The sequence below is a fragment of the Pogoniulus pusillus genome, chromosome 23, assembly GCF_015220805.1.
Source record: "Pogoniulus pusillus isolate bPogPus1 chromosome 23, bPogPus1.pri, whole genome shotgun sequence".
NCBI lineage: Eukaryota > Metazoa > Chordata > Aves > Piciformes > Lybiidae > Pogoniulus > Pogoniulus pusillus.
In genome coordinates, this window is record NC_087286.1 from 18,644,908 (window position 1) to 18,672,325 (window position 27,418).

The 27,418-nt window shown below is 42.6% G+C and overlaps 1 protein-coding gene across 2 annotated transcripts in view; it reads left to right on the forward strand.

Moving 5' to 3' along the window:
- Positions 1–3,893: 3,893 nt before the first annotated feature.
- The window catches only part of LMBR1 (limb development membrane protein 1), a 64,575-nt gene continuing 41,050 nt past the window's right edge, over positions 3,894–27,418 (forward strand). The window contains exons 1-4 of one of the 2 annotated variants that reach the window (XM_064162812.1): positions 3,894–4,200; positions 14,726–14,798; positions 18,193–18,232; positions 20,453–20,592. In XM_064162812.1, coding sequence (XP_064018882.1) covers positions 4,138–4,200; positions 14,726–14,798; positions 18,193–18,232; positions 20,453–20,592 — 316 coding nt within the window. In that variant the 5' untranslated portion in view covers positions 3,894–4,137. Of the gene's footprint in view, positions 4,201–14,725; positions 14,799–18,192; positions 18,233–20,452; positions 20,593–27,418 lie in introns of those variants that run through there. The other variant, XM_064162813.1, reaches the window with a different exon arrangement.

Consider the following 27,418-nt stretch of genomic DNA (forward strand, 5'->3'; position numbering starts at 1 on the left):
AGAAAAGGACTACTTATTATCTTAACACTCCTGAGATGCATTAAACACATTTGAATTTAATTAGAAAGGAGTATCCATGATTTAAGAATAAATCTTGCACCTATTAATTTTAGAAATTAAGATGATTTATTTCCTTTAAAATTTCCAGCGTTTTGGATAAAAGTCCTTCATAAAATTTCTATGGCTTACTTTCAAAGACTAAGTTTATACAATGTGATTCTTGTCAACCAGACTGAAAAATGGTTGTATTACTGGATAGATATTTGAAATGCCTCATGTGTGGTATTTAACAGCACAGTCATCTTAGTCATCATGAGTCACATACTGAATTTCAGAGAGAAAAATAGAATGATTGATCCAAAAATGGGGGTTTATTGCTTAAAGATTTGGCAGTGCAACCTATCCTCTCAAAAAAACTGTAAACAGGGTTCTGCACTTTGGCCACAACAACCCCAAGCAGCGCTACAGGCTGGGGACAGAGTGGCTGGAAAGCAGCCAGGAAGAAAGGGACCTGGGGGTACTGATAGATAGTAGACTGAAGATGAGCCAAAAGTGTGCCCAGGTGGCCAAGAGAGCCAATGGCATCCTGGCCTGTATCAGGAACAGTGTGGGCAGCAGGACAAGGGAGGTTATTCTGTCCCTGTACTCAGCACTGCTCAGGCCACACCTTGAGTGCTGTGTCCAGTTCTGGGCCCCTCAATTCAAGAGAGATGTTGAGGTGCTGGAAGGTGTCCAGAGAAGGGTGACAAAGCTGGTGAGGGGCCTGGAACACAAACCCCATGAGGAGAGGCTGAGGGAGCTGGGGTCGTTTAGCCTAGAGAAGAGGAGGCTCAGGGGTGACCTCATTGCTGTCTACAACTACCTGAAGGGAGGCTGTAGCCAGGTGGGGGTTAAGTCTCTTCTCTCAGGCAACCAGCAATAGAACAAGGGGACAGAGTCTCAAGTTGTTCTGGGGGAGGTCTAGGCTGGATGTTAGGAGGAAGTTGTTGGCAGAGAGAGTGATTGGCATTGGAATGGGCTGCCCAGGGAGGTGGTCAAGCAAAGACTGGATGAGGCACTTAGTGCCATGGTCTGCTTGATCGGATAGGGCTGGGTGATGGATTGGACTGGATGATGTTGGAGGTCTCTTCCAACCTGGTTGGTTCTATGATTCTGTGATTCTCAAGGCTGTGTAACTAACAGAAGAATAACTTGAGGATAGTTCAGAATGAGCACAGATGGCCCAGCAGATTAATGGTTTCTTCTTTAAAAGACAGTGAGTACAGGCATGTTACATAGCCAGGAACTGGTAATATGGGTAGGTATTTGCATTTTCATCATTTAGAACACAGTGAATGCATAGCCACATGCTTTACAGTCCATAGTAAACTGGCAGGCTAAGAGGTCTAATGGCTCACAAATAAAAGGAGACTACTCAAAAAGGACAGAGAAACAATGAGTGCTAAGCAATCAACGAAACTCAGAGTAAAAGCACAGACATGGATGGATGTACATCCTGAGGCTGTACAGCCTGTGCAATGTGCAGCACATTCAAAAGTCAAGCAGAAGCTGGAGTCCCTTTAAGTGGTAATATGTGAGAGTGGGAACTAAACTAGACTGAAGAGAAAGCACAGGACTGAAAACATCTGTTCTCCAAGAACAGGAAAATGATTTGTGATACTAGTTTCAGAGACATGCTGGTGCTATTATTCAACTAGTGGTAAAACAACAAGCTTCTGATGAGTATTTGCTAACAAAAAATATTGGCTTCATTTCCAATAACTCATTTGGATCCTATTATGTTGCCATGGAACCAACTCATGATATTGGCAAGGTCATAGTCCATATGGGCAAACACAACACTCACAACCAGTAAAATAAGTATTAGATGTGCTTAGTGCATCAGGAAGCTCCAAAAGATGAGAGAAATTATAGGGAAAATTACTTTGGGTAAAACCCTCACATATATGGAAATGACTTTTTTTGGGAAAGGATCTATTTATTCTGGTCAACAAATCACTGGTCATACTACTGGCAGATGACACAAAATAGTGTGTCATCTGCAGTGGTAAGTTACAAAAATGAGCTAATGACACAGAGGAATCTGAAATGTTTGGGAAGCAGAAAACAAAAAGAGGCTTGAATTCAGTTAAGTGCACCAGGAACAAGGAGTCAAGGTCCTGCCTGTAGAACCAGGGCTGTATTTGGAGAGCAATGATTCAGAATAGAAACCTTGAATTGCTGCTGGTTGATATAGGCAAAGTTCAGAGATAGACACTGTTTTCTATCTCAATGTCTTTTCCTGTTCCTATAGCCTCAGTGAATACCTAGAAAGTCTTCCTCCTCAAGCAGTGGATTCAGGGGACAACATTTCTAACCTCATACCTTGCTGTGATTCTGCCTGCAAATACCTTCTCCGTAAGTATCAAAAGACTGCAGCCATAATTAACCTGCAGTTTTACATCCATTCAGAACTACAAGAAAGGCATTAGATATTCAAAGACTACCTCTACTAATTCTAAAGTTTAATAAATAATTCACCATCTGCTTTTGAGAATGGAGGAATACAATCTGATTATAATTGGCATGAGTATCATGTATAATGTATTAATAGAAGTAAATAGGTAGAAAGTAGAATCGTAGAATCAAGCAGGTTGGAAGAGACCTCCAAGACCATCCAGGCCAACCTAGCACCTAGCCCTAGCCAGTCAACTAGACCATGGCACTAAGTGCCTCATCCAGGCTTTGCTTCAACACCTCCAGGGATGGTGGCTCCACCACCTCCCTGGGCTGCCCATTCCAATGGCAAATCTGTAGTGATCCTTATTTTCTGAAACATGTTTGGAATAATGTTTTTTATTTGCTAAACCACCATCTATTATTTATAACGTGCCCTAGTTTTTGTGTGTGTTCAGGCAATTAATCCACTTGCAGACTCAGAAACAAAGAAAGTTGCCTACGTGCATAGAGGGAATAGGGAACAACTGGGAGGCTGCCATTGTGCTTCAGAGCTTGGCCAAAACATGAACCAGCAATTGGTCAGCAGAAATTGCTCAAAGACGAAATGTTGCTCCAGACAAGTGAAACACATGTTTTAAGTTTTAGGCATAATCTTTCAAATCTGGAATTTGATGCATTCACAGGGAAGACTTAGTTCAGGGAGGGTCAACAGCCCCAGGGGAGGTGGTGGAGTCGCCGTCCCTGGGGCTGTTCAAGGCAAGGTTGGATGTGGCACTTGGTGCCATGGTCTAGCCTTGAGCTCTGTGGTAAAGGGTTGGACTTGATGATCTGTGAGGTCTCTTCCAACCCTGATGATACTGTGATACTGTGATAACTAGACGTCAGCACTCCCAGACTCTGTCCTGTTGGAGAGTTCAGTGACTGCCCAGGGCACTACTATTCCCCTATCATGTACTCAGCTCCTGAGGGACCTTCATGAGTGGGACCAGGCAAATGTGGTAGACGGTCCCCAGGATCAGGAGCTGGTGACTTTCTCTAGCTGGGAAAGAGGGTTCCTGATGGGCTGGGCCCTGCCTCGCCGCTGTCCTCCATCCCCCCCTCCGCTGGAAGGAGAGGAGCCTCCTGACCCTTCCTCTTTTGTGGTACCACTGCCCTTCCTTGCTCCCACCACACCGGGGCTCCCCCTGTCCTCCGCCGGTCTCTCAATGGACACCGAGGCCCCCACTGCCGGTTAATGCAATGACCCGAAGCCCGCTCCCCGAAGCCCGCCACTTTCGCACCCAGCCCACTCTGGCTCCGCCCCCCGGTAACCACGCCCCCTCACCCGCTCGGAGCCAGGTCCCACCCCTTTCCCCCTCCCCTCCGGCGACTGGCCCCGCCCCCGCTAGCCCCTCCTCTGCCCGGGGCGGGCGGCGGGGGGGCCGTGTGTGCGGCGGGACGCTGCGTGGTGACGCACAGGATTTGTTAGGCGGTGCTGTCGGCCCTTCCTCCTCCTGCGCGCCCCGCCGGACGGTGACAGAGCGGCGGAGCCAGCCGCCAGCGCCGCCGCCAGGGTCCCTCCACCGCCGCCGGGGCCCAGGGGAGCAGTTGGCGCTGCCGCTGGCCATGGTGGGCCGCCTGCCGCCGGGGGGGCAGGAGCAGGAGCAGGCGCGGCGGCGGCGGCCGCCATTGCGCGCGGGGGCCGCGGGACTATGAAGGATGGAAGCGGACGAGGTTACGATCCGCGAGCAGAACTTCCACAGCCAAGTGCGGGAGTACACGGTAAGCAACACCGCTCTCGCAGCGCTCGGCAGTCACCTTCATCAGCCCCCCTCGGAGCTCCCCGTCTACGCGATGTCCCCTCCCGCCCTCCTCCCTGACCTGTCATTGCGGTGTCCCGGAGGCTGCGCTGTCGCGGGACCCCCTGCCCTCCCCCACCTTGCTGTTCTCTTCATTCCCCAGTTCCTGTTGCTGGGCAGTCGTGGGGTAGTCCCTTTCTTTCTTCTACTGCGAGCCATTTGCTGCTTTACTCCTCGCCCAAGCTCTCGTGTCCAGGTCGGCTGAGGTGTCGTGTTCGCTGTGGATATAGCTGTGCCCACATCTCTCCCGCCGGGCTGGGTGTGAAGGGGCATGAGGGCCGGCTGGTGAGGGTCTCAACTCCTACTCTGTTACGACTTTTCCTCTTTTCGTACGCCTTCACTGAAAAGGGGAGATACCCTGTGTACACGCTGAGCCTAGGTGCGCTTCTGAATGTAGTTATTTGCGTTATGTCTTCAACACGTCAACCTGCAAGTGTAGCCTCGTTACTGTAAGGCGTGCATGGATGTGGGGCTGACGCTTAACGATACCAAGATCCTCCTGCGTTTTGCTGCGCTGTTTACAGCGGATGTGTGTCACCTTCGTGTTTTCCCTAACCCGTCACGCCGCTCAGTGCTGCTGCTGCATGCCCCGTGCGCTCCCGAGAGGAGCAATACGGAGCGCATAAGGCGTGCCTGTGCTGTCCCATCTTCCTCAGCCTTATCTTAGTTAAGTGCAACGCTACAGATGGAGAGAACCTGTGGGGTTTTCTCGCTCATTGCTTACTATTTGTTTTGAGGGCTACTCAGAGGTCATAGAAGGCGACACCTGCTTCAGTTCCAGAAGAAAACGTACGCTGCACGTAGAAGACATGCACTGTTGTCTTCGATGCACATGCTGTTTAGTTGCATTGTCTTTCAGTTTCTGCTGAGAAAGAAGGGATTTCTTGAGTTAAAATATGAGTTGATAATTTAACTTGAAATATTTTTTTCCAACTCTCTTGGGAGACAATATTAAAAACCACTCTTAAATGATTTATGTAGACCTGTGGCTAGGTTATTTGATAACAGCTACTTGCTTGGATCCCTAGTGTGTTAATTTTCAACATTTTTTAAATCCTTACCTCAAGACCTCCTTTCTTCTGGTGAAGTCTTTATTTCTGTGACTTTTTTGTTTCCTGAAGAGTGGGAAGAAAAGTTTATGTAAAGAGAAATGTTATTTTAGGAGATTTTATGGACTTCTCTCTTCTGTGAGTAGATGTAGTGTATGTCATGAGAACTGTGACTGGTGAAGATGCATGGAAAGAGAGATAACTTATTTGTAAGGAAGTCTTTATGCATTATCTTAATCTCTGTGCTGCAAAAAGAAAGGTGTATGCACACACACAAATCATGTGTCTCTTCTGGATGTTAACATCCATCTTTCCCCTTAGTGTTCATTTTTCCATTTGTATATCTTAGTTTGCTAATTATCCCCTCCTTATATCCACCACAGTCATGTTCTGATACTGTTTTTGTACTAAGCAGGGTGCAGAGAACTTGAGCATGTCTGTGTGCAGCCTCTCTGGGTACTGTCACAAATAGTGAAGGTCGATTAAATACTTAAAAAACTAGCACATCTCTACTGCAGTTGCTTCTCTAAAGCATTTTTAGCCCCACTGGAGCAATTGGTAACTCTTTATATATTGTTATAGTCATGTAAGAAATTAGGTAAGACATCAATAACACATTTTAGAGGTTTACTGTTGCTTTATTTGGACAGCAGAGACAGAATATTCTTGCTCTGGAAACTGTGCTTTGATCTTTAATATTGATGACTAGCTTTTATGTTAATCGGTGGGGATAATAATAATGATTTTGCCTGTTAAACCATGCATTGGTACAGATATGATCTTGTCTTTATGTTGGGAGACCACAGATTTTGAGTGCATAATCTGCTGCCATCCACAGCTGAGTGTACAACCTCCTTGTGACTTTCACATAGCTGGAGATGCAAATTGGAAGCATCATTACACCTGTAGTTAGTTTAGACATGATGAAGTGCACAGAATATGTTGCTTACGTGAACATTATGTTAACATCCCCTCCTAGCAGTTCCTGGTCTTGCTGGTTATGAAGTCACACAGTGTGTATAATTTCTTAAAATATGCCTAGAGACACTTGTTGTGTGGGTAGTGGGTGTAATCATCAGCCCCTTAGCTGGAGGAAGGAACATACTCTACTCTCTGACGTGTGTATAAGACTTTAATTCCAGCTGCAGGTGGGCTGGAGGCCGTGGAGCAGTTAATAGAAGGATCTGATGTATGTTGTGTAGTGTTAGTGGTGGAAACCTCTATAGGCCTCTAGGAAAAGTGAGATTCATGGAATCTGGTGGTGTTATGTCTCAGAGTCTTTACCGAAAGCTGAAATGATACATTCATGAGAGAACAGAAACCAAGTTGTAGTTGAAAAAGCCCTTCTTTTTGTTTTCATTTCACGAAGTTTCTTAATTTTCTTTGAATAGGCAATTTCTGGGTTGTGCTTTCTGATGGAGTAGTAAGGGCACACAAAGCCAAACTTTAGTGTGGTGCTTAATTTCTATTTTGTCTCTCCTCTCTGTTGGCAAGCTACAGAGTTTTCCATAAACACATGTTATCCTGCTGGTGGTGCCTGTGCCTTTCTCTAGGTGTCAGCTTGTGCTAATTCTCCCTTGAAAAAACAAACGTTTCTGACATGTTTATAGATTGAGCAAGGGTAGGAAAAGATTATTTTAGAAATCTTCCTTGGCTTTTCAGGTGCCTGTCTCTGGTTTAACGATCAATTTAAGTCAGACCTGACCTTTTTTTGGAGTGCCTGTGTGCTGCTTGTGGTGGTATTTGGTTGTTTTTTTAAAGAGAATGCCTGTTTATGAGAGCTCTGCCTTGTATTTTGTTGCTTCACAAGGGTGATCTTTTACTAATAGGTGGTAACTCCCTGATCTAGTTTCAGCATGGGTCTTCAAATGTGAAACTACTGTGCTGAGGATCTGTTTGGAACAGTTACTGAAAACATCCTGACTCTTTCAGACACATATGAACTTTAAAATTCAGATTCAGTAAAGTAAACATGAGTACTGAGAACTGATGACTCAGTGTAAGGAGCCTGGCTCAGCCATGAGTTTGCTCTAAGTCAATGAGAGCCTTGACTTCAGTAAAGCCAGAGTCATACTTGGTTTGAACTGAAAAAGTCATCTTTCTGAAAAACAGCTTTAGCTGGTTACAAAGTGTTAAAGGACATCTGTGTTCTGTGCTTCATCAGCATTGCTTGAAAGAGTTGTAAAGGCCAGGCAGTGTTCAGTGCTGGTCTGATAATATCTCTTACTTTTGAACACTCAATAGTTTGCCTTTCTTTGGCGTCATTTATAGTTCGCTGAGATCTTTCACATCCACGGAAGATATTTAAGCTTTTGGGGAACTGTTTTTCCCCTGTGTCCTGTTATTATGCCTCTTTATACACTATGTAAAGTGTTCCATTTTCCATTACTCTTGTTTCGAACTGTTTATTTCAAATGCAAATCAAGTAAGTGCTGTGGCTCTTTGTTCCCCTGGGTTTACTTCTTAGGATATTCTTAGTCCTTTTTTTTGTGGTGTGTAGGTTTTTAATTTTTTTTCCCCCCAGTTTCAGTCGTCTATTCTGCAATAATAGTTTGTGTTTTTAAATGTTCTACTTACTGATGCTATTTTTCCATTTGCATAATATAGGATTTAGAGTATGTAAAAAGAAACACATACACTTGGTTATGAGATTTTCTTGGCAAAATAAATACACAGGATTTGCATTTGTGCTATGGGGAAAGCTGTGGAAGAAAAGAATTTGGTGACCACAGGATTACTAGTGAGAAAGCTTAAATATATTTGCAGATGACTTAATTATATTAAGTATATTGTGAAAGAAAAAAAACCCAACAAACAAAGCAATCCTGACAGAATAAGTTTAAGTACAGAAGTGCTCTTATAACTCTAATTGCTTTGTGCAAGTCCAGGCAGATGATGAACTGGAGTAATATGTAGTTTTATGATTAGTGTCAGATGCTTCCATTTGAAGGACTATGATTTTGGGGTGTAGGTTTCAGAAATTTAGTTTTGCTACTTCTTAATGCAGTTCCCTCTACAAGAAGATACATTTTCCCCAAACCTCTTAAAAATATTAGGCTTTGTATGGGTATTTTTTTGTTACAGGTTATGTGGATGATATTTTCTGTGTAAATCTGAATCTAAAATCAATTTCCAGTAGTTTAGAAAGGACTTTTTAGGTAATGCAGCTGTCATGTCTTTGATTTTTGTCTGCTGCTTTACACAAATGTTGCTGGATTTGTTTTCTTCTCTGGTTTCTCTCTGTACCTTTTGTTGTAGAAGTGTTTGGGTTGGAAAAGCCCTCACTGAGTCCACTCATCAACCCAGCACTACCATGGCTATTGAACTGTGTCCCAAAGTGTCACATCCACATGTTTCTTGAACATTCTCACTCTATTTTGGTGTAGAGAGGTGTTCAGGAGTAATTTGTATCTTAAATGGCTTCTTGCAAGTTAAAAACAGGACAAGGGAGGTTATTCTGCCCCTGTACTCAGCACTGCTCAGGCCACACCTTGAGTACAGTTCTGGGATCAATTCAAGAGAGATGCTGAGATACTGGAGCGTGTCCAGAGAAGGTCGATGAAGCTGGTGAGAGGCTTGGAGCACAGCCCTGTGAGGAGAGGCTGGGGGTGTGCAGCCTGCAGAAGAGGAGGCTCAGGGCAGAGCTCATTGCTGTCTACAACTACCTGAAGGGAGGCCGTAGCCAGGTGGGGTTGGTCTCTTCTCCCAGGCAAGCAGCAACAGTTTCAAGTTGTGCTGGGGGAAGTATAGGCTGGATGTTAGGAGGAAGCTGTTGTCAGAGAGAGTGATTGGCATTGGAATGAGCTGCCCAGGGAGGTGGTGGAGTCGCTGTCCCTGGAGGTGTTGAAGCCAAGCCTGGCTGGGGCACTTAGTGCCATGGTCTGGTTGATTGACTAGGGCTGTGTGCTAGTTTGGCCTGGATGATCTTGGAGGTCTCTTCCAACCTGCTTGATTCTATGAATAACTTCACTTAGGTTTCTCAGTTTTGCCTTTATTTTTTTTTTAACGTTTTGGAAAATAATAGTAACAATGAAGGTGCAGTTGTGGTGGTAGTAATAAGATGTAAGAATGACAGAATTGGTGCACATTTAACCTAACTGCATACATAAAATGTTTCATTATGTCATCTCAAAAATACCCTTTCTTGTAAACATGGGTGCTGTATTGAACTTTTAGCAGTGATGAGTCATTTTCTGGCTGCTGATCCTGAGGATCAGCACTAGTGGATCCATCTGGAATCAATAGGCATCTCCACATACTTGGCATAGATGAGTGGATAGAGAGATGTTTATTCCCAAAACAGGAACAGCTTTTGGAGAGTTCCATTTTTTCCGTTCACATAAAATGAGCATGAAAAACTGAAGCCTTAGAAGTTGTTGTTAGATACGGTTCAAAATAATCCCTTTTGGGTACTGATGTGTTTCTCTGTGGTAGCAATTGACCAAAAGGGTGACAGGCTTCATGGAAGGTACAGCTATCTGATTAAGAAAATTTCAGGTGTAAATGAGATTTGAGAAAATCTAATCAAAAGAGACAAAACTGACAGCAGACAAAGCCAGCTGTTGTAAGACCACAGACAGGCATATCCAGCCTGGGTTTTGTCTGGATAGTTGGTCATGTAGTGGAGAGACTGGATAAGATGGCCCAATGTAACTGTTAGATCTTGTGGTTGTAGTGAATGTCTTGGTCTTTGTTCTGATGTAGAGATGCTGAGTGGGATTGAATTATAGGCATAAGACCCTCTGGAAAGAAGTGTTTTCAGAGATATTGAAGAGATTTGAGGGATGGGTGAAGCAGAGAGCACTGCAACAGAAATACAGGTTAAGGACAACTATCCAAAGAAAACATTCAATTCAGAGTAGTCTTACTGCTTTGAAGGTTATGTAAGTCTTTGTTTATCTAACTGCAGTGCATTCTATTGTTTTTCACCCCTCCCTATTTCATTTGGTATTTCTCCTCATTTATGGGGACAGTGCTAAGTCTTGTTGAATCTTAACTTCTGTGCTGCTTTCTACTCTTCTCACACCCTTCACCCCTTACCTTGAAAACATCTGAAGCTTTCCTGTAAACATGTACTGTCATATGGCTAGGGACACTGACTTTTGGTAACATTAATGTGCCAGAATTTATATGAGACTTTGAAAGCTGTGATTGTAGCTTATGCTTTTGTGCATCTAGTAATTAACAGTCTTGATTGTTGCATCACTCTAGAAGGTAAACATACAGCTAAGTAGAGATGACCTGAAAGAAGTTACTGCTGTAACCCCCTTGTTAGTCACGAGGCAAGGGGAATTGCTTCATGCTGCCAGAGGCTTTGATCCGTTGCTCTTTGTGGCCTGATTTATTCTCATGAAGATGGTGACGGAGCTTATGTTGATGTTTCATTGGCTTGCTGTTGTATATGTATCGTGTTGCTGAGCTGCTTCCTGCAGAGGTTTGTAGTTTCATGATCAACTGAGTAAATGAAAAGTTGTTTCTTACTACCATCAACATGGCTCCACGAAAGAGGCCAATACTTTGTACTGTTTTAATACTTAACAGCTTTGATAATTTGGCCTTTGACACTTTTGATTAACTGGAGCAATGCTATTCTGTGGAACTTTGTTTTGGTACCTCTGTTTCTATATCATGTGTGCTCTCCACAGCAAATAATTTTGGCATTGCAATGTAAAAAGGATAGAAGCAGTGTATCTGTGTCAAATCCCTTCCTTACCTGCTTGCTTATAATGATGTGGTTTCTACTATTAGGCTCTACATCTGTGATCTAGATGTGATGCTTTACACTTTTATTGTTGATTTTTAAGTGCCTGGAGTAGACCATTTCCCCCATTACCTACCTATACTTTCTGTTTTTATCCCAGCTAGCTGATGAGAAGAATTGGTGTTAATGACTTTGTGTTAAATTTGACAATAGCAGCATGTCTTAAAATATTTTGCTGAATTGGAGACCTGTGATATAACTTACGCCCAGTAGAGAATCTATGCAATTGGCAAGAACTATGAAAACATGAGCACTTCAGTTCAAATAAGTTTGTGTTTTAGGAGTGGTGGTGATAAATAAATATGTGCTACTTAAAATTTCTACAGCATGTATGCATGAGAGGATAAGAAAGAGGATTTTTATGAATTAGGAACAGAAAATTCATTAGCTCTGACTTCTAAGGTAGTTAAGCATCTCACCCTGGACATTAATATTACCCAAAGAAGATGTCTTAATACAAATAAATTTATTTTGCTAAGTTAGCATTAATGAGTTTTTTTGAGGTGGTTGGTTTTTCAGAAAGGAGTATTTAATAGAATGAGTCTGAAGTTTTAATATAACCTATTATAGCCTGGCTGTGAAACATGGAATAATCATTCAGTGGCAGAATGTTAGCATGATCTAGGTTGATGCTATGGATGTTAATTCTAGAGGATGTTTTTAAGTCTGGCAAATATTCTTGAATCTGATTTTAATAGCATTGCTAAAGCCAATAGTGGTCAAATTAAAATACTTGGAGTCTTTTTTTTTTTGAGATACTGTGGGTATAGTACTGCATACAGAATGCAATACCCTGGACAAAAGTGTCTTGGCCCTATCACTAGGAATTGTAGAGATGGCCTAGCTTTTTTTTCCTGCTACCCAGCAACATAAGTGCTTTCCATTAACTATCTACAAGGGAATGTAAATGCTGACTAACTCATATTGATTTGAATTCTTAGATTAGTTTTAAATGGCTCTCTGTTGCTAGCAAATCTTATGTGAAGATAGAAGGTATAGAAGCTATCCTTCTGAAGGGCTACAGAGGCTAATTTTTATCTTCAGCTGAGTGCATGAATATATTTCTGAGTGGTTCATACCTTGGTAGATCCTGGATTTTTCTCTTAGATGAGCAAGTGTAGGCACCCAGCCTCTGAACCACTTGCTCCTGGTGATACAGCCCAAGATGCAGTTTGTTGCCAGGGCACATTGTTTACCAGGCACTGAGCAATTACTGTGCAACACAGCCATGTGCTCTTTTCCTGGTATGAGCTACATCTGTGTCTTGTGCACAGTGGTTGGGAAGAATAATATCCTATATAGATAGAAGCTTAGTCTTTGTTTCTGCAAAAATGCAGATTTCATTGCACAAATTAATTGTGAAAGATGTTCATATCTTGTGTATATGGAAAAAAAGAGCACCATGAATTTTGAGCGTGTTCTCTCTTAGCATTAAAGTATAGCAACAGAAGATGGTGCTTTATCAGTCCAAGGCATGAATTTCAGTGCCAAAGTCAACATGGACACAAGTGTCAGCTGATCTTTAACTCAGTGGGATGAGTACAATGTAATTTGACTTCAGACATTTATTGCTTGTGTGTAATGCTAAACTCTTCAGTGCCAGCCCTTAGATGCACACACACACACAAACTGGAATGCCTCTGGTTTGTCTCTGGCTCTGTTATCACAGGAGCAGAGAGCTGCCTGGTACAGATCTAGAGGTATGACTTGGATCATGCTTGGGTGACTTTGCATGACAGATCCAAAAGCAGGACTCTGTGGAAGAGCTGAATACAAGATACTAAGAATGTAGTGCAGTGCATGTCCAGATGTAGCCTCTCTTGATGTGTCTGGTATGTAGTCAGTACAACGCAGGGTTAAAACCTGGTGCAGAAAGGATTAGATTGCCTCAAAGTAGTAGATGTAGTATGAAATTAAAGTGAATTTTTTAAAAGGAAAAAAGATCCAAGCTGTAGCTTGAGAGTGGCTCTGCTAGAAACAGGTGTGGAGGACAGAGTAGATGGATTCAGTGGCTGGAGGATAATGCGGAGTTAGTAGGGTGTGATTCTCAGGTGAGTATTTGCAGTATTGTCAGTACAGAAACAAAGGCTTAGTGCTGCTATATATAGCCATAGGACCTTACCTGGGGTACTGCAGATGTGCTCAGCCATTCGTGATTGACAAACATGAACTGATGCTGGAACAAGTACAAACAAGGGCTGGAATTTTTTTGCAGTTCAAGAATATCCTGAAACAAAGACCTGTATGAGGAATAAGAACTCAGAATTGCAGCATGATGGAGCAGTAGAATCTATTATTTTGCTATTGAGAGCAACACATTCCTTTTCCCCATCTTAACAGGGTTCCACTTTAAAAATAGTTAGAATGCTGGAGTTTGCACTCCCTTTAGAAAGCTATTTAGAATGCAGAGCTAAAAAGCACTTTGAGTTCATAGGTTTCACTAAGTATAAATTGAGACTGAAGTAATGCTTTTTTGAGTTAACTTACTGACTTTAGTCAGTATGAAGGGCCTCCAATTTATGATTCTCTTCCGTTCAGATCCTAAACTTTAATTGATTAAATTTTATTTATCTTCTTGCTGATCATTTTAGAGCTCTCTGAATTTTCAGTAGTAAACAACTTTGTAAATATTTGATGAAGTTGCTTTCAATTCTGGCAGAAGTAGAGGAATAATTACACCAAGATATATAGTTACACCTTATTGCTGAGTTGCAAAGTAGCTGTCAACTAAAACTAGAAATACAACATTGGCCTGTTTGTGTTGAGACAGCTTTTGCTTGCTGTGTCCTCAAAATACCTTGTTTATCTCAGTAGTTCCTTGAGTACAGACCCCACGTTTCTGTTGTAGCTTTGCTATCACAGAATGAAGGTCATCTAATTTCAAGATACAAACAACACTGCAGTAAGTTTTATTTACTGTCTGAGAAAATAAGCCAAAATTTGGCTTCACTCTACATTTTACACAAGGGCAGTGGTATTTGGGTCTAACAGATTGTTTAAAAAGAATTTTACTGACCCCATAGATCTGATTTTCAGATTGGCTGCCTAAAATTAGATGTCTCTTTCTGTAGCCTTGGTCTAGTTTTCAGAGGAAATAGAAACTTAGAGAAGGACTCTTTCAGCATTGCCATTGTAGTTTCTTATGCTGACAGGACAAGCTGTCTATGGTGATACTCAGTGAAAGGCTAAAGGGCAGTGGGTGGAAATTGAGGCATAGACGGTTCCATGTGAAGATGAAGAAGAACGTTTTCACTGAATCATAGAATCAGCCAGGTTGGAAGAAACCTCCAAGATCATCCAGTCCAACCTAGCACCCAGCCCTATCCAGTCAGAACACTGGAACAGGCTGCCCAGGGGGGTTGTGGAGTCATCTTCTCTGGAGATATTCAGAACCTGCCTGGATGCATTCCACTGTGATCTCTGCTGTGGCAGAGGGCATGCAGTAGATAATTTTTTGAGGTCCCTTCCAACCCCAAACATTCTGTGAAGAAGATACAAGACATAAGTGTTACATAGAATGTATTTTTGTTGATCTGAATTAAAATTTAAATTCTTGATACTGAATTTCCTTATTTCAGCCCAGGCATTTCTTCACAACCTGTTAAGTCCAAGTTTCTTTTCTGTTTGTTTGTTTCCAGATCTGCTTTCTCCTATTTGCTGTTCTCTACATAGTTTCCTACTTCATAATCACAAGATACAAAAGGAAAGCAGGTAAGCAGAGACTTTTTAATACATTACAAAACTTGTTTTTCAAGGTGATTCTAGTGGACTAGGTGATTATTTTTCTCTCTGCCTCCACAAGGACAGTGGAAGAACTAGATCTCTGACTGAAAGTGTTTTTTAGGCTGCACAGCCTTGACTGATTTGTTTGTCCATGCTGCTGCCATGCCTTCTGTCTCCTCCCTTTGTTCCTGAGCCATGAGTTATCATCATCTCCCTTGTCTGCACTTCTCAAACCCTTCAGTGTTCCTTCTGATATTGCTAATCAAGGGAAGCGAGTGCTCTGAGGCACTCAGGAAAACGATCACTCTCAGGGTGCTTGTGCTTGAGTGAGAGACTGCGTGGCTCTTCTAGAGGTGGTGTGGATGGCCACGATTAGTAGTAGTTCTGTTGTGGCTCTGTGGCAGACTAAATTTTAACTGTTCAGAGAGTGCTGTGTACAGTTTTGGAGCCTCCAACACAAGAGGGACACAGAAATGTTGGAGCAAGTCCCGAGGAGGGCCACGAAGATGCTCAGAGGGCTGCAGCAGCTCTGCTATGAGGACAGACTGAGAGAATTTGGGCTTTTCAATCTGGAGAAGAGAAGGATTCGAGGAGACCTGAAGAGGGCCTACAGGAAGGCTGGGGAGGGACTATTTACAGGGTCTTGCAATGACAGGATGAGGGGTAATGGGTTTAAACTGGCAGAGGGGAGATTTAGACTACATGTTAAGAGGAAGCTCTTTACAGTGAGGGTGGTGAGACACTGGCACAGGTTGCCCAGGGAGGTTGTGGCTGCTTCCTCCCTGGAGGTGTTTAAGGCTAGGTTGGATGAGGCCCTGAGCAACCTGCTTTACTGGGAGGTGTCCCTCCCTACGGTGAGGGGTTAGAGCTGGATGATCCTTGAGGTCCTTTCCAACCTAGACCATTCTATGACTCTATGAAACAAAGGTGAGAATGATCAGATGCTTCTGCCTCTCGTTTCTTTAGCACCTGTCAGCTTCTCCCGAATAATTTTCTTCAGACTTTGTTCTAGCACCATAATGAAATTCAGAGCTTCATCTGGCAAAGTGAAAAGGTTGCCAGTAACACAGAAGGGAAGTAGTGGATTTTGCAAAAAAAAATTCCAGTTTTACTCAGGGTTGTTTCAGTGTTCTTAGCCTTTTCTTTATGACCTCGCAGCTGAAGTCTTATTACTTGAGACAACCTTGCACTTTTTCAGAAACACTGCATCTGAAACTGCTCTGTAGGAACCCCTGTCATTTTCTTCTGTATTTCTTCTAAAGGCAAGCAGCATAAAAAGTCTGTACTAAATAGCAGAGTGTTTGTCTTCTGACTGGTTGTCTGGGACCTTAGTCACGCTTGAGAAGCGTTCTTATCCATGACAACTCTGGCATTTTGAACTGTCAACAGAAACTCTTGAGCTGTAGTGACCTGTGTTAGGGTAGAGCTGCTTTCATAGCGGAATTCATGGTAAAATCTTAAAATAATCTAATACCTTCCTAAAAAATGCAGTTGCTTAAACTTAGGAAGTAGTTAAATAGGTGAATGAGACAGATTCTGGTCCTGGTTATGTATTTTGGCTGTTACAAAACTGTTCCACTTAGAAATGGGAAAGAACAGGGAGGGGGAACTGGGTTGACAAACAATATTGGATATAAAGACACTTCTGTTACCTTTTTGGCAGTTGATTTCGTCAGCTAGAGAGGAGCAGCTCTGCAGCTGTCCTGACTTTATGGAAGTTTTGTGAGCAGTTAGGCAAACTTTGTAGCCTGCTACTATCTTCCTGATGTTTGAAGAGTTAGCACATCTGGAGTTCTTCGAGGACAAATTGTTTACTGTTTCTACAACAAGCCCTTTAGCCAAAGTGATTCTTAAGAGACCTTGACTTTGCCTCTTAGAACACCAGGAGATTCCCCTGGAAGAAAACAGAAACAATAACTCAATGTGTTTTCACACAAGAATTTCAGAGTAGTCTTGCATTAGTGGCTACATGTTTATTTCAAGGGTGTGTGTGATTCTTAAGAACTTGAAGCACCTGCCTGTATTTATTCTTAGATTTTAAAGTACATTTGACTGATCTCTCATGGAAAACCCAGGAAACCTAAAAGAAAGACGAATCTAAAATCATTTTAGATGGAGAAATGCATACATAAATGTTCAGACATATGTAGAGAAGGATATAGGGAGTAAAGGAAAGATGTATTAGTGATTGACTGAGTGTTGATAATAATTCTAAAATTTGGACTTTTAATTGAGTAATAAGTGAAAGTAAGCACCAAGAACATGAAATACCAGAAGGGAAGCCACAGTATCTTGAACCCAACAAATTGTCTGCCTTCCCCAAGCCTCCACGAGGTGGGAGGAGGAATGAGTATGGGGAAGCAACTGAGTGGTCACTGCTACTGTTCTGGGTGTGTTTTCTTGTTTTAAAAATACAGTAATCCTGAAAATGAAACGTCTCTCAGAGATGATGGTTAGTATGGACCCTAAGACTTTCCCGTTGCTTGCCTGCTCTCTGTGGTTTTGGAGATGCCCAAAGCTACAGTTCCTAGCAGCAGCTGTGGTAGTAGTAGTGGAAAGCTTCTTTGCCATAGAGCTATCTGAAAGATCGCTCTAAGAAGTTTTGATCTGCGTATTTACATAAAGTGAAAGAAGTGTGTAGTTACATGAATTAGAGTTTAAGAATCGTAGAATCAACCAGGTTGGAAGAGACCTGCAAGCTCATCCAATCCAAACTAGCACCCAGCCCTAGCCAATCAACCAGACCACTGCACTAAGTGCCTCAGCCAGGCTTTGCTTTAACACTTCCAGGGATGGTGACTGGGCAGCCCATTCCAATGCCAATCACTCTCTCTGGCAACAACTTCCTCCTAACATCCAGCCTAGACCTCCCCTGGCACAACTTGAGACTCTGTCCCCTTGTTCTATTGCTGGTTGTTTGGGACAAGAGCCCAACCCCACCTGGCTACAGCCTCCCTTCAGGTAGTTGTAGACAGCAGTGAGGTCTGCCCTGAGCCTCCTCTTCTGCAGGCTGCACACCCCCAGCTCCCTCAGCCTCTCCTCATAGGGTTTGTGCTCCAGGCCCCTCACCAGCTTCGTTGCCCTTCTCTGGACACCTTCCAGCACCTCAACATCTCTCTTGAACTGAGGAGCCCAGAACTGGACACAGCACTCAAGCCTGACCAGTGTTGAACACAGGGGCAGAATAACCTCCCTTGTCCTACTGGCCACACTAGCTAAACAAACAAGGATGACAAAAATTTGGTGGGAACGTTCTTAAAACATTGCTAGTAATACATTGTTGTAGTACTTATAAATTAAAATTTATTCCTATATACTTACATTTTAGCCTGAGGAATGGTGACTAAGTATTGAATATAACCTGTTGTAATTTAACTTTCAGATGAGCAAGAGGATGAAGACGCCATTGTTAACAGAATATCGTATGTATTGCTCTCTGGGATGGCTTTTTTCCTGAATATGTTCTTACAATAAGAGTCTTGTATGCTTCCAAATAAGTCTGCTTTAAACGTGCCAGCAAATAGATTACTAGAGAGCAGAGGAAAAATACGTGATCAACTAACAGCTTGTATTACAAGGTCTCCTTGTATTACAAGAGGCATGACAAGATAGAAGGCAGCTTGCTCTAGAGCTTGTTTTTGCCTGTGGTTTTCCTGGTAAGCATGAGGTTGGCCAGAATGTTTCATGAGTACCTGATGCAAGAGATGGAATTCGGTGCGTGACTTGCACTTCAGTTTAGTTCTCTAAAATGTAGGTGTTTATATGCAAGGTGGCTGTTTAAGTTCCCCCTGCAGTCAATGGAAGTCCTGTTAGCTCACCCTGAAGTAGACATCTGTATTTGATCATCTTAAAAAAGAAAAACAAATGCAAGGCAGGCACTTGCCAGACCTGCTGGTCTGCCAGTGACTCTCTCCTCTTCCTGTTCCTTTGTAAAGCTAGATATTAATCTCTTCGATTTCAGTATGGCTGAAGAATTACACAACATCTGTGAGCTGCCCTCTCAGTTCCATGATTTACTAAACTATGCGAACTCCTTGCTTTTTACAGTGTCTTAGCTCTTCCATGATGGTGCTGTCATCCTCTTGGAGAGCTCATTGAGTGTTTTGTTGGTTTGTCTTGTACCCTGGGAAAGTGCCGAGTACCTTGCAAGCTGCTCACTTTGAGTTGTGCATCTGTGGCAAGCTCGAAAGAGGTACAGAGATGATGCAAATCCTAGGTGTGCTTCTTCCAGTGGTGTCCAGGGCTCATTTTTTATGGATTTGAAATACTTACCAGAAGATCTACTTCAGATCTGGAGAAAAACATGTACTTTAAGACTTCTCAAGCAGAGGAGCATCTCTTCTGTGCTCTAAAGACTACAGTGAAAGCTCTTCTAGATTGAGTGATTTTCACAGCAGCTGTGGTTTTAGCCTGGTTCTTAATTTTCTAATATTCAAAGGGTATAATTTGTCTTGAGTGCTTCCCTCCCTGTGTCTGCCTTCCAGATTAGTTCTAAATCCCAACAAATATAAATTTTAAATACCATGTTCTTCATGCAAAACTGGTGTAAGACCAGGTTAGCCCTTCCATCAGAGCAATGACCTTTCATTAAAAGTGCTGTATTACATACAAAATGCTTCTTGTTCTTTCAGCCTAAGCTTTCTTGTCCTTAAGTGTGCATGTTTTTTCCCCAAAAGCAGTAACTGGCAAACAAATGCAGATGGATGTTTCTTTGCATAGCATAATTGTCAGGACTTGAGGTGTGTGTGTGGGGGGGGGCGGGGGAGAAAATAAAGCCACCTTGAAAGGCTGTGTTAAGTTTCACAGTTCTGGCTTGGAATAGTTAAATATCCTTAAATAATAAAAAAAACCCACAAACTTAAAAACCATTAAAAAATATTAGTCACCCAGGCTTTCTTCTGTGAGGTTATTACCTGAATGAAGAGTGAATTTGTAGACTGTTAAGGAAAAGTAAGATCTCTCCAAGTAACTTAGTGACATTCCTGTTGTAGGAATGATCTATTCTTTTGTCACACACTTCTATGTTCTAGCATTGGATTAGTTCTGTAAGAATATTTCTTGTTCTTATTTCTCTTGAAGAACATAGTTCTTTTTAATACACAAGACAACATTTGGTGTGAATCATATTTGAGATCTCAAAAAAAATAAAATTCAACTAATTCTGGTGGTTTCTGTCTTTAAAACTTGTCCAAAAAAAGCTCTATATGCATATATTTAGTTTGGTGTTAAAATATGTATAATGGTACTGATTTTCACACATTTAAAAGCTGTTTGTCTTTACAAAATCGTGGTAAGAATATAGAAGTGGTTTTCATTTTGAGTGTGTGAAATTTAAACAAAGAGACTTACAGAAAGATGAACTCAAATAATTTAGCTGCTATGTATGATATTGGAATTGAATGCATGTGAATCCCAAGAGAAAAATGGAGCTAATTGGTAAAAAATAATTCTTAGTGCATTCTGTAAGCTCCTTGATGTTTGAAATTTGCTTTTTGAGAGTGAAATGTTGTGGAAATCACAATTTCTCCTGCCCCTTTACAGTTTAAGAATGTGTTGCCTTCAGACAGTGATCATAGGCTAACTTTTTTTCCCCCTTTCAGTGCATGTTGGTGGTAACAATGGTACATTTCTTTAAATTTCAGGCTGTTCTTGAGCACCTTCACTCTAGCAGTTTCAGCTGGTGCAGTCCTGCTTCTACCTTTCTCAATAATCAGCAATGAGATCCTGCTTTCTTTTCCACAAAACTACTATATTCAGTGGCTAAATGGCTCACTGATTCATGGTTAGTACTCAGTGTTATGTGATTAAAATTGATGTTTTCATTTTACATGCACAGATATGTTCTGATTTTCAAACTAAAGACTCCATTTCATTTTAAGATGCTAATTGAATTGTTAAGATGTTATTGGCTGGTTGGTTTTGCTGTTCTGTGGGGCACATTAGAAAAGTCTGTCTTATCTGTTCACTTATTTTTAAGGAATTAGACAGACTTGGTGGAATTGAACCAAATCCACTGCTTTGATTGTTAATATAGAATAAGAGAGTTAGAAGCTAACTTGAGAACACACTGTTCAAACTCCTTCCTTCTGTGTTAACGCAAAATTCAGAAGCCTGTCTCTTTATGATAATATGTTTAATTTTGTTCTCAAAATAAAGACTTGCTTTAAGAATCTTGCTTATGAGCCATTTGGATTAAGAAGTTAAATGCAGCTGTTAATGATTTTCCCTTGTTTTCAAATAACTGTAAAATAGAAATGTATTGAGTGTGGTAAAGAGGCATAGTGAGAGTGAACTATGTCAAGGAAAACAAGGTGCAGGAAAAGAATATTACCTTGTACTTGCAGCAGTGATGCCTTGATGCCTGGCAGAGCGAGTTCTTATGTGCTTACAGCTATGATGTGTGTAGTGGGCACTAAGACACATGGAAGTGTCCAAATTTTACCTGGTGGAAACAGGACATTTGGCTGGAGAAAGGAGATAGTATTGTGCTCTCCTTTGAGTTCTCATGAAGAGATTTGGAGGTTTTTTCCCTGGAAAATGGGAGCATCATTAAGCATTTACTGTACATTGCAGTGCTAACTTGCAGGGATGCAGTTTTTTCGTTTTGAGGTTTGAGTGTGTTTTACATTTTTGGTAAAGATAAAAGATGTTTACAAGAAAAATGTGGGTAGGTGAAGACAAGAAATAATGTATTTCTGCTGTCATCTTTCTGAAACTGATTATTTTTTTGTCTGGGCAGCAAAATATATATAAAAGGAAGATATTAAAGTCTCTTTTTAAACTTCTGAATAAGGAGCAGCTGACTGTAGGTGTGGTGGTCAGTGGTGAGCCTAACTGTGGTGACAGAGTAGTTCAAGACCTGAGAAAAGTGCATAAGGAAAACAGTAGAATCAACACCTTAGATTTACCCTCTTCAGGAAATGTGTATGTGGGACCTTAGAGAATGCCCTGAAGACAAAGGAAGCCAGGAGAGAGATAATTTCACAGGTAATTTTCTAGCACTGTGATAATGTACCTTGGTGTGCAAGAAAATATAGCTGTTGCATAGGAAGGCTTTTGAATTTTCCAGTGACCATCATCATACGGTTTTAATCTGATCATCTTTTACAGGTACCTCTTAGTGTAATTTGTGTTTCATAGGGCCAATAGTAGCAGCTAGGCATTCAGCATCTTGGTGCTTCCAAGTTTAGCTGTCTATAGAAAAGCTTGTGCTAGAGGTAGGCATGGCTGTGGGTATAGCTGAGCTAAACCAAGATTTACAGCACAATTGCTGTGAAAACTTCATAGAGTAGATTTATGCCCTTGGCCACTGGCTTTTGGCTCTGTATATTAGGGATGCTCTGGATGTCATGGAGGTAGAAATCAGGGATGATCAAGTTGAGTCATTATGGGTGAGACTTAAGGCGAAGGCCAACAAGGCTGATATCCTGGTTGGAGTCTGTTACAGACCACCCAACCAGGAAGAAGAGGTTGATTTATTACTCTTTAAGCAACTGGAGGCTGCCTCAAGATCACCTGCCCTTGTTCTGGTGGGCGACTTTAACCTACCAGACATCTGCTGGGACTTAAACACTGCAGAGAAGAAGCAGTCTAGAAGGTTTCTGCAATGTGTGGAAGACAACTTCCTATCCCAGCTGTTACGTGAGCCTACCAGGGGGGCAGCCCTGCTTGACCTGCTGCTCACAAATAGAGAGGGGCTGGTAGGGGATGTGGTGGTTGGAGGCTGCCTGGGGTCCAGTGACCATGAAATTATAGAGTTTTCAATACGTGGAGAAACCAGGAGGGGCATCAACAGAACCTCCACACTGGACTTCCGAAGGGCAGACTTCAGCCTATTTAAGGAACTAATTCAGAAAGTTCCTTGGGAAATAGCCCTTAGAAACAAAGGGGTCCAGGAAGGTTGGACCTGCTTCAAGAAAGAACTCCTGAAGGCACAGGAGCAGGCAGTGCCACTGAGCCGGAAGATGAGCCGACGAGGGAGGCAGCCAGGCTGGATGGGCAGGGAGCTGCTGAAGGAATTAAAGATTAAAAAGAGAGTGTATCACCTTTGGAAAAGAGGGGAGGTGTCCCAGGAGAAGTTCAAGGAGGTTGCTAGGTCTTGTAGAGGAAAAATTAGAGAGGCAAAAGCCCACTTGGAGCTCAGGCTGGCCACAGCTGCCAAGGAAAATAAAAAGTGTTTCTTTAAATATATGAATAGCAAGAGAAGGGCCAAGGACAACCTCCAGTCCTTGTTAGATAGAGAGGGGAATAGAGTGACAAAGGATGAGGAAAAGGCAGAGGTGCTTAACACCTTCTTTGCCTCAATCTTCACTAGTGGGACAGGTTGTCTCCAGGACAGCTGGACTCCTGAAGTGGTGGATGGAGTCAGGGACCAGTACAGTCCCCCTCTAATCCATGAGGAAGCAGTAAGGGATCTGCTAAGTCACTTGGATCCTCACAAGTCCATGGGACCGGATGGGATCCACCCTAGGGTGCTGAGAGAGCTGGCAGCTGAGCTGGCCAAGCCACTCTCCATCATTTATCAGCAGTCCTGGCTCACTGGAGAGGTCCCTGAAGACTGGAAGCTGGCCAATGTGATTCCCATACACAAGAAGGGTCGTAAGGAGGAGCCAGAAAACTACAGACCTGTGAGCCTGACCTCAGTGCCAGGCAAGGTCATGGAACAGGTCATCTTGGGTGCCATCACAAAGCACCTACAGGATAGCCAAGGGATCAGGCCCAGCCAGCATGGGTTTAGGAAGGGCAGGTCCTGCCTCACCAACCTGATCTCCTTTTATGATCAGGTTACCCACCTGGTGAATGTGGGGAAGGCTGTGGATGTAGTCTACTTGGACTTCAGCAAAGCCTTTGACACTGTCTGCCACAAGAAGCTCCTAGCCAAGCTGGCAGCTCATGGTTTGGACAGATTCACTCTGTGCTGGATCAAGAACTGGCTGGATGGCAGAGCTCAGAGAGTGGTGGTGAATGGTGCCACGTCCAGTTGGCAGCCAGTCACAAGTGGTGTTCCCCAAGGATCAGTGCTGGGCCCAGTCCTGTTCAATATCTTTATTGATGATCTGGACGAGGGCATTGAGTCCAGCATCAGTAAGTTTGCAGATGACACCAAGCTAGGAGCAGGTGTTGATCTGTTGGAAGGTAGGAGAGCCCTGCAGAGGGACCTGGACAGGCTGGATGGGTGGGCAGAGGCCAATGAGATGAGATTTAACAAGGCCAAGTGCAGGGTTCTGCACTTTGGCCACAATAACCCCAAGCAGCGCTATAGGCTGGGGACTGAGTGGCTGGAGAGCAGCCAGGAGGAAAGGGACCTGGGGGTACTGATAGATAGTAAGCTGAAGATGAGCCAGCAGTGTGCCCAGGTGGCCAAGAGAGCCAATGGCATCCTGGCCTGCATCAGGAACAGTGTGGCCAGCAGGACAAGGGAGGTTATTCTTCCCCTGTACTCAGCACTGGTCAGGCCACACCTTGAGTACTGTGTCCAGTTCTGGGCCCCTCAATTCAAGAAAGATGTTGAGGTACTGGAACATGTCCAGAGAAGGGCAACGAAGCTGGTGAGGGGCCTGGAACACAAACCCTATGAGGAGAGGTTGAGAGAACTGGGCCTGTTTAGCCTGGAGAAGAGGAGGCTCAGGGGTGATCTTATTACTGTCTACAACTACCTGAAGGGGCATTGTAGCCAGGTGGGGGTTGGCCTCTTCTCCCAGGTAACCAGCAATAGAACAAGGGGACACAGTCTCAAGTTGTGCCAGGGTAGGTATAGGCTGGATGTTAGGAAGAAGTTTTTCACAGAGAGAGTGATTTCCCATTGGAATGGGCTGCCCAGGGAGGTGGTGGAGGCACCGTCCCTGGGGGTCTTCAAGAAAAGACTGGATGAGGCACTCAGTGCCATGGTCTAGTTGACTGGCTAGGGCTGGGTGATAGGTTGGACTGGATGATCTTTGAGGTCTCTTCCAACCTGGTTGATTCTATGATTCTATGATTCTATGACCTCTGGTGAAAACCATTACTTTGGGAAGGGGTCCCCCTTGTGGTGTGCACTAGGCTTGCACTGTAGCTTTGCTCTCTGTAAAAACCTGCTCTGAAGTAACAAGATCTCTCTGAAGTTGTGAAATGCCTGTACAAGACTGGAGAGCTGATAGCGCTTTGAAAAGCACCCACGTTCAGGAAATGTTCATACCTCCACAGCACTGCCTGGCGTAGCCTAAATATACAATTTACTTCCTGATTTGCAAATGTTATCCAATGGGAAAATATCTTGCTTTAAACACCTCAGTTTTGCTAGGTTGATCAATTACAGATATAGTCTGAGCTACTGAAACACAGCCTGAAGGGTCTTATACTGAAGACTGTTGCATTAGTTGTGCCGTGTAGAAAAAAAATCTATGCCTCTGAGTTTTGAAGCTGAGCAGAAAGCCCTCGCCTAGATCCACTATAAACTAAACGACCTAGAAGCTTGTTGAACTGAACCCAGAAATTCTTGTGACAGCTGGATGTTCACTCCTGCTGTTGTTGGATGCAGCCACCAGGTGGGAGTAAAACGTAATGAAACTGCCAGAGTAAGGAAGATGAGAAATTGCTACTTGCCAAACACCAAGAGACTTTTAATGTCGGTGTTTTATTGACCTGATTTATTGAAGATATTCTTAAGTCACTACAAATGCAAAACCAAACAAAATCTCGTTCCAGTAGACTGCCAAGTGCATAATGGTATCTGCAAGTGTATCTCATGTAATTTTATGATGCGGTCAGTGTAATAAGAAATAATTGTTTTTCTGGCTCTATTTTATTTCTGATCTATCAAATCAGCATAAGAAACAGAGTAGGAGAAGGAAAAAGGTCCCAGTATGCTCTTGACTTTGAGGAAAGTGTATGTGTATATGTATATCAACAGCAATAGGACACTGTCCTTACATCTCAACTTTATATGCATATTGTAACTCTGTATCTTAAGAGTCAGTAAATAGGGTTCCTATCAGCAACTAATGTGTAAATTCCTCTATTTTAACTTCATAAAACTCACCCCACATCTACATCACTCTCCCCTCCTTTTAAAATGCTTTGTACCCACTATATAGATCCTAAACAGTTTTACGTTGTAGTAGGGCTGGTGTAATCAGGACAGCTAGGCATTCAGCTCTGCATTAGGTAGCTGAATGTCTTCAGTTAGAGAGAGCTGCTGAAATAAGACACTCACCTCCATCGAACAGTTTTTCTTCTCTAACACTAGAGTCTTAATTTTCTGAGGGTGAAAAAAAACTTGGAAAAATACCCAGATTGCTTGAGTTAATGTGCCCCTGCTAAGGGCTGTTAGTGGCATTCTTGCTGATGTTGCTATGCCTGAATGTTTTCTTGAATGGTAACAGGAGCTTCCTGGCTAAGCAAATTCAAAAGGAAAAATCCCCTTCTTTGTTAACTGGAGTTTAGCCACCTTTAGGCAGTCTGTTTTCTTTAGCGATTGGGTATTATATTTCACCCATCTTTAGGAATGTTCCTGTTTTGTTTTCCGTATCTTATTTGGCTAAGTTTGGTTCCTGGTGCTGAAGGAGATTTCTTGGCCCTCCACCTTCCTCCTTTTACCTTGTTTTTATTTCTCATTAAATTTAATTTATTTCATATGAGGAAAAAAGAGGTATGTGTGGTAAAGGTGTTTAAGTAGGTGGAGGTGAAGCTAACTGGTAACTATTTTGCATTTGGAACTAAATACAGGAATTTATCTCAACAATTCTGTAGATATATACAGACTAAATGTCTCTTTCCCTCCTTAATACTTTCCAAAATGGACAATTTCAAAGTCTAACATGCCAGTGCACAAGAAGAAAAACACAAACAAAGCTATTAGTTCATTTTCATTCTTATGAGGGATGTTATTTTGGATTTTACATGATACCATGTAGTCCAGAATTGTGGTAACATGTGTGCTTTGGGGCATAAAGCCTGTTTTTTTTTTCCCTCCTCAACTACAAAATGTTTGCAGCATGCAGAATATGTGACACAAGTTAAACCTGTTAGAGACTAGGTTGCTTTTGTAAGGAAGAAACATCACAGCCTGCACGGCTTTTGATAGGGTGATGCTGGGTTCATGTTTAAGTACCTGAACTGGCTGTTCAGAAAGTGTTCAGCTTAGAAAAATCTTGGTAGGGCAGGTAGCCTTAATGGGTATCAGTTGTCACTTCAGGATGTTTGCTAAACCACTTCCGTTCCTGCAAATGTCACCTGTCTTACAGATGTCCTAGCTTTAGTCAGACGTTGGTTTTTAAGCTTTTTTTTCCTCCTAGAATATGGGATGAGCTTGCAATAGACTCTGAAAATAGTCTTGCTCAAAACGGGGTCAGTTAGAGAAGGCTACGCAGGGTAGTGCCCTTTTGATTCTAAATGTGTTAAAGGATGGAGATTACAAAACCTCTGTGGTCAGTCTGTTGCAGTGTTTGACTACATGCCCAGTGGAAAAGGTTTGGTGGTTTTGTTTGCTGGTATTTGTTTGGTTTGTTTCTCTCTTTCCTCTTATGCTTAAGTGGGATTTCCAGTTTTTCAATTCATGCACATTGCCTCTTCTCTGTTCACTGAATACCACTGTGAAGACTCCAACTTTGGTTTCTTTTCTCCCTCCCTTG